The sequence below is a fragment of the Daphnia pulicaria genome, chromosome 11, assembly GCF_021234035.1.
Source record: "Daphnia pulicaria isolate SC F1-1A chromosome 11, SC_F0-13Bv2, whole genome shotgun sequence".
Classification (NCBI taxonomy): Eukaryota; Metazoa; Arthropoda; class Branchiopoda; order Diplostraca; family Daphniidae; genus Daphnia; species Daphnia pulicaria.
Window position 1 is genome coordinate 4,165,209 of NC_060923.1, and position 6,747 is coordinate 4,171,955.

Genomic DNA, 6,747 nt, shown 5'->3' on the forward strand with positions numbered 1-6,747 from the left:
ACGCCTGATACATAAACCCTGGCTGAGGATCGATTGGATTTTCAAATTGACTTCACTTTACCGCCAACAAAAGCAGGTCCTATCAGATACTAATGCTTCCGTTGACAAGGTATTAATGTTGGTCTACAACAATGTTTTATGCGTTCAGTCGTATTGAATATCAATCAGGTTATTAAAAATCGTCGCCAATCGCACAGACGAAAGGCGGAGAAGCACTCTGGCCAATCAGATGATTCAGTGTCCACCATTGACGAGAATTCACGACCAAGTATAACCGATCAATTCTTATAATCAAATTCCCAAGTGTCGCCAACATAACTTCAAATAATATCAGAGGAGAGATTGGCCTTTCTGGATTTGTTGATGGTAAAGGCGTCGGAGGAGAATTCTGATATGAGTGATGAAGTATTAAGAAATGAAGTTTCTACCTTCATGGCTGCGGTAAGCAATTGCAAATTAATAATGGAAATAATTGGACTTTTGAAATATTTTGAACGATATAGGGTCTCGATTCAACAGCTGTCGCCTTTAACTGGTTCCTCTATCTCATCGCCAAGCATCCCGATCACCAGGTTTATAATTAATTCAAATGTAAGAGCTAAACACACACAATTTTAGTTCGTTTATGACACAAAAAAAAACAGATATTGGTGATGGAAGAATTGGATCTGATTTTTGGCGATTCCGATCGGCCGGTGACAGCGCAGGACTTGACTCGGCTCAAATATTTGGAGTGTTGCATCAAGGAAACGTTGAGGATGTATCCACCTTTTCCGGCAGTATCACGATACCTATCGGAGGACGTTCAATCAGGTTATCATTTATTTGCGAATTCGTACATTTATTGCTGAAGTTAATAATAAAGTTTAACTTAGGTGGTTATACCCTACCAAGAGGTCTGACAGTTGTCATCAATATTTTCGCTGCCCACCATGACCCTACGGTTTTCCCTGATCCGGATGCATTCAAGCCGGAGCGATTCCTTCCGGAGAACAGTGTCGGCCGACATCCGTACGCCTTCATTCCATTCAGCGCTGGACCCCGCAATTGCATCGGTGAGTTAAATTACTTTAGCGGAATTTTGTATGGACGTTTAAATAGAATTACAATAATATTTCATCATTTTACAGCCCAAAAATACGCCATGATGGAGCTGAAAGTTTGTTTGGCGAACATTTTACGACGATTGAAATTTTCTCTTGTTGATCCGTCGGCTCCGCTAGAAATTCCGTCACCTCAGCTTTTGCTTAAACCCAAGGATAGCGAATGTAACCTCATCGTTTCTAAGAGATTGGACATTTCCTAATGGAATGTATTCACGCATGTGACATTTACACTATTCAGCCGTTTATTGGGTTGGAAAACGAGAGTGTTTCAAGCATGTTTAACTTGTTGGAAAATGTAATGCCAAGTACGAATGTCAGAAAAGTCGAGCACATGTTGTATAAGATCCAACACGATTTCTCTTTCTCAGATCTGATTAAATCTAATAATCCCAATTTAAATTTTCGATAGCTTATAGGAATAATAATAACCTAATTTGAATTGCAATTTTACAAATAAGTCAGATTACGGATTATTTATCATCGTGTTACGACCTGGTAAGACGGTACCGTAGGTTCCGAAGTGGATGACGATGAAAATTTTAATCGTCTCAGAAGAGTCGTACGAACATCTTTCTCTTCCATCATCGCAAAAGGCTGACCTGCGCTTCGGCAATAAATATCGCCAGCAATTGAAAAATGCAATCAAATAAGATCTTAGAAAATAGATGAATAACCTATGCCATTGCGGGCTGAATGGAATGTGGATTTGTGGAAGGATGGCTATCCAATTGTCTGTTCGGGAAATAATAATAAGCGCTCCGGGTTTGAAAACGGATGGATCGCGGGTGGGGGAACAATCGAGGATTGCGGTGCAACATTCCGTAGATGAGAATCAAAATATTGCATCTGGCCGGAATGGTATGCTCCCCTGAAAATCGTACCAAATTGTGCGCGGCTTTTGCCCCCCTTATTATTGAATGGAATGATTCATATCTCAAAATTTAAAAAAGATGAGCGTCGAATGTATAAGTTTCGAACCAATTTGAATGTCGTGAGCCGACGATCCTTTCGATGAGCCCGCAGAGCGGATATACAATCCCAGGGCTTCTTTGATGCCACATTCCATAAACTTGGAAATGGGAGAGAGAGATCCGCCCTCCATGGAGCAATCACGATCGTCCCGAGTCGCCGAAATGATCCCGAAGCTCTTCCCTACGTAATAAACGTCACAAAAGAATTTTGAAAAGCTTCCAGAATGAATTTTGTTTGATATATACTTGGTGTTGCTGTGGGTATAAGACTCGCCATCATGCAGAGTAAAGAAACCAAAGTTACCGAAGTTTTCTGTCGTGTCCCTTTTAAGAAAAATAAAATTAAATGAAACGTCAACGTGAATAATCATCACAACGAAGAGGCGTGTGCGCAATTATATAAATAAGGCGAATGTGTCAATCTTCTGGCGCAGATCTCGGTCGGTTAAATCGTTTTGGGCATCGTCAGGACATTTCGATAAGCAGAAATCGAGCAGAGGCAGATTTCCTCTCTGTTTTGTTAATGAGAAAGACGATAATAAATTAGACCAGTTTAATTAGATTGCAATAGGGATCTCAGTAATATAGGCTCTTCCAACTTCCGCGCTTTTGATTATCACGGCCAGCTGAGCTCGCTCGCGTCTTACCCAAATGACCTACATATAATACGTACCCAATAACAAATAACATTCAGTGAACTTCTTCGCTTTAAGAAAAAAAAAAAAATAAATAATAATATTGACATTGTCTGTGAAGCGGTGAAGAGTTGAACGTTTTTGTTCACGGCCCGTCCAAGTCAAATGAAATTTGGGTCATTCTATAAAAAGATGTGTCGAGAATGTTTGATTGAACTGCGACTTTTTGCGTTAGAGATTCGTACAACAATATACGGAGAATCTATCTAACCTATGAACACTGTTGGCGTATTGGCCGTCTCGGTTCGTTTTGGGGCATTTATATCCGCGCGTCCCCATTGCCTTCTCCTATTATTATCGGTGACGGCAAATATTGAACGTACAAATCATTTTCAAGAACGGCATCAGCAGTCTGAAAAAAGGAAGTCGTCGAACGCACCGCAAAATAGAAATGTCAAGTGTGCAACGATATATAGTCAGCAGTGGGTAAACATCGACTATCCGCTCTCACATTCGTCCTTGAACGGCTCCTGGTAGGAGCGAGTTGCGCCAACATGGGAGCCGCAAAGCAGAAGACATCTCTGGCCCTGATTGTTGCCCATGAAAACGTTCAGGATTCGCGTTCAGGATTTTTAAGTGGCGAATGCTGGAGTCAACAACAACCGCCGACGTGATTTCCATTTCTGACCTTTTGGCGGCGACGATTTGAACACATTTCTAAACGTATTTTGTCATCATTAAATCTAATCATTTTTCAAACCTTTGGCTGGTTATTAATAATCTATACTGCTTTGTCCAGAATGACGTTGCTGGGTAAAATTGGATGGATAAACAATTCAAAGTATGTCGTGTATATTTGTGTGGTTGTCTACTATACAAAGTTTGAGCTATTTACCTCAACAAGCTCTGGAGATGAGATATACTGACGTTGCAGCATTGGGGACACACGAGCAACCAGCGATGATGATTTCGCCATATTTCCGAGGCCATGCACGGTTATATATGTGAAGCGTTTCCAGCGATCCTGCGTGAATAACAAACTTTGTCAAAAAAAAAGCCCAAAAGTTTCTCCTTTTCTCTCTCTTTCTATTCAGCTTGGCTTATATATTTGCTCGCCGTCCCTCCTTTGATATCCAAAAGGCATTTCCAATCAAAAGTCGAGGAACGACGACGAGGTCCCGGTAATCGCCCAATCGAAATGTTCGACAACTTGGAATGTTGTTCGTTCGTTCGAATAAAACCCAATTCCAGCGACAGATAAATCACGACCACCAGCACCAAAGTGGCCAAAGTTGCGGAATTGATTTCCAGGAGGAAAGACATGACTAAACAAGGAGCACCGGAGAGGATCAAGCCGCTGCCAAACTGAAAATATTTAGGACATCAAAGTTGATACAGAGAAACGAGATTTTCATTCCCTCTCTCATCCCTCTTGACTTCCATATAAAAAATCTTTCATATACCAAACAGAAATGGTACTATTAGATTTACTATTAGATTTCAATTAAAACTTATTCCCTTATCGTTTTTGAGCGGTTTGGATTGTTAAGAGGGGAGTTTGATTTTTTATCATTTCTAATTTCTATCGATATCTTATTTCGTAAGCATGCTGATTAGAACAATATTGGGCAAGTGTCGTCTGCTTTCGTTAAGTTAAAAATTTCGAAGAACTGGAAGAAGTCAGCATGAAGTCAGTGATTAAGTTCCAGATTTTTATTGTTAGAGATTTATTTGTTTTTGATAACCGTCATACTCTTTAGCAGGTAAATAAAACTAAAAATACCAATTATAGAAGCTATAGAAGAGACCTGTTCTAAATTTGTGAAATGTTACTTCCCAACGACTAGCATTTACCATGTGATACTCTGACGATGCATTGCAGTTTGTTTGTACTATGAAACCTTTTTCTTTTTTTTGCAGATTCGGGGCCAGAGCCAGACATCATAACCACACAATATGCAAGTTTTTGTTGTGCAGGTGTTAACCTGTCACCAGCACCATTCTCAGGATCACCGCTTGGGTAATGATTTTCATTACTTTTATGGACCTGTGACCTACCATAGATATTTTAATGCTGCATTACCTACATCAATACAGTGTATTACATGTAAGCCTTTCATTCTCCCATTTATTAACAATTAGGGTTAACCCAGTGTAATTTCCAACTATTCCTGACTTGTTGTTTCAGTCAATATTTTTTCGTAACCCATTTTCTTTTTTATTTAGATAAACAGTATCCCTCTTGATTGGAGAAACTACCGATGTCGGTCGAGTTACGGATCTCTTTTATCCCCTTTCTTTAAATGTCGTCGTGTACGCCCATTTGAATGTGGGTGTATTCACGAGGACACCCTTTTTACCCTATCCCGTCTGCTGGTGTAATTTAACTCTTCAGCGGATGGATGGAGCAACTGTGGATGCCTGGCTGTATTTCCCAGGCATAAACCATAAAGGTAGGACAAAATTGATCTCTATTCTTCCTTTTGGACAATTTTGGGTGGCGTTGATTATAAATCGTTACGTAGTCACGGAGTATGTTTATTCCTGATGAGCTAGGCGGTTGACTGCAACTGTTTTCTCTCTCCGTCTTTGTTTTTTTTTCTCAGATAGAGTTCACTAAAACTCTCATTTGCACTGCAAATCAGGCATGTTTTGTACCTCACAAGTCACAACTTTTTCTGTGGGTAAACCATCACATTTGAAAATATTTGAACTTTAAACACAAGACATTTTTTGTTTGACCAAGAGGGACCGGCCGCCACACCGGCACTTCCTCGTATTGACGTCACTAACGCCTTAAGGCATGTCAAAATTGCCATAATAGATAGCCCTTTTTCTTTGTCGTTTCTAAAAGCATTTGAATAGGAAATAAATCAAAAGAAACTAACCCCCGAATTGACATTGTAAGTAAGGTATATTATTACCGCTGTTTTATTTTGAGACAAAGTAACAAGTATGTATCATTAGACGAGCAATGAACCGTGAATGCTTGTTAATGTGTACTTTTGTGGAGCGCGTTATTAGTTAGTGTACAGCTAGGGAAGAGCTACACGGTTCATGCGTGAGAGAGATGTACAGTCTCATCATCATGTCCAGTAGCTAGAGAGCAACTTGCGGGAGCAGCAGCAGCTCTCGGGTTATACACATTTTGAGCTGAGGGTGTACAGTATAGTAGTTTCACTTTTGAAAGCAAATAATGGACGAGTTTGGTTGCTGCTATTGCTGGTTGGCAAGGGTTCAAATAAGTTTCGACGCGCTGATGACTGAGATTTAACGAACTTAACAAGTAAATACGGTCGGGCTGCCGCCGTGCTGGTACGTATATAACCGTAACTCACGCTGTAACTCTGACTACACCAGTGTGCCATTGAGAATCGGGGAATAAATACACAGATTGGCTCGACACGGTTTTGCGCCGTCTAGAGAGAGTCTTTCTATACAGTGGGGTGGCTCCCGGGGGATGAATGGACATTGTGCAGGCGAGTGACGTAAACGAAACAAGATTTGCCATAGAGGAGAGAAAGCGAAGAGCTTTTGCTCCGGAAACAAAAGCAACATCTCCGACGACGACAACAACAACAAAATGAATAGAAAAAGGGACAAACTCATTTATTCGGACGACAGCTAGTCTCGTCTATATTCTCTCGGCTAAAAATAAAAACAAAAATATAACCTTGTCCTGTCAACATGGGAACCGGAATTGTCGAGTCAAAGTTTCTGGGAAATGTCATGAGCGTTTTGAGCTGCTGCCTTAGGTTTTATGCAGCGTTTAGATGATGTAAAACAACCAAATGTCTCCACACACACACACACCGCTCACCGAAATAATAATAATAATCCCCCCCAAAAAAGAAAGTCATTTTCAATCTTTTTCTCGACACCCAGAAAATCGATAGTGTCGTTACTTCTTCTCTTTTTTGGACACGGATCAGTATATAAAGCGGCGGAAGTGCGGAGGGGGGGGGGTATTGTGTGTGTGTATAAAGTGCAAGAGTTTTCCCTTTCCTTTGTGCTGGGATCTGCTGTGGTGAACGT

At 40.6% G+C, this 6,747-nt stretch overlaps 1 protein-coding gene and 1 long non-coding RNA gene across 2 annotated transcripts; both read left to right on the forward strand.

The window, feature by feature from the left end:
* The first annotated feature begins 5 nt into the window (after positions 1-5).
* On the forward strand, positions 6-1,497 carry LOC124315681 (cytochrome P450 4V2-like). Its single transcript, XM_046781501.1, has 7 exons — positions 6-109; positions 169-268; positions 335-441; positions 504-572; positions 645-813; positions 876-1,055; positions 1,131-1,497. The coding sequence occupies exons 3-7, from the start codon at positions 364-366 to the stop codon at positions 1,304-1,306; spliced, it is 672 nt and encodes a 223-aa protein (XP_046637457.1). The 5' UTR covers positions 6-109; positions 169-268; positions 335-363; the 3' UTR covers positions 1,307-1,497.
* Positions 1,498-4,384: 2,887 nt separating this feature from the next.
* On the forward strand, positions 4,385-5,260 carry LOC124315814. The gene is made up of 3 exons (XR_006911709.1): positions 4,385-4,475; positions 4,633-4,732; positions 4,939-5,260. It is a non-coding gene; the product is annotated as an uncharacterized LOC124315814 (long non-coding RNA).
* Positions 5,261-6,747: the final 1,487 nt, after the last annotated feature.

Bases quoted from the DNA above. Each gene is read 5' to 3' on its own strand.
- LOC124315681 (XM_046781501.1), top strand. From the start codon at position 364: ATGGTAAAGGCGTCGGAGGAGAATTCTGATATGAGTGATGAAGTATTA. The intron at 442-503 runs GTAAGCAATTGC...TGAACGATATAG, and splicing joins TTTCTACCTTCATGGCTGCG to GGTCTCGATTCAACAGCTGT. The intron at 814-875 runs GTTATCATTTAT...AGTTTAACTTAG, and splicing joins ATCGGAGGACGTTCAATCAG to GTGGTTATACCCTACCAAGA.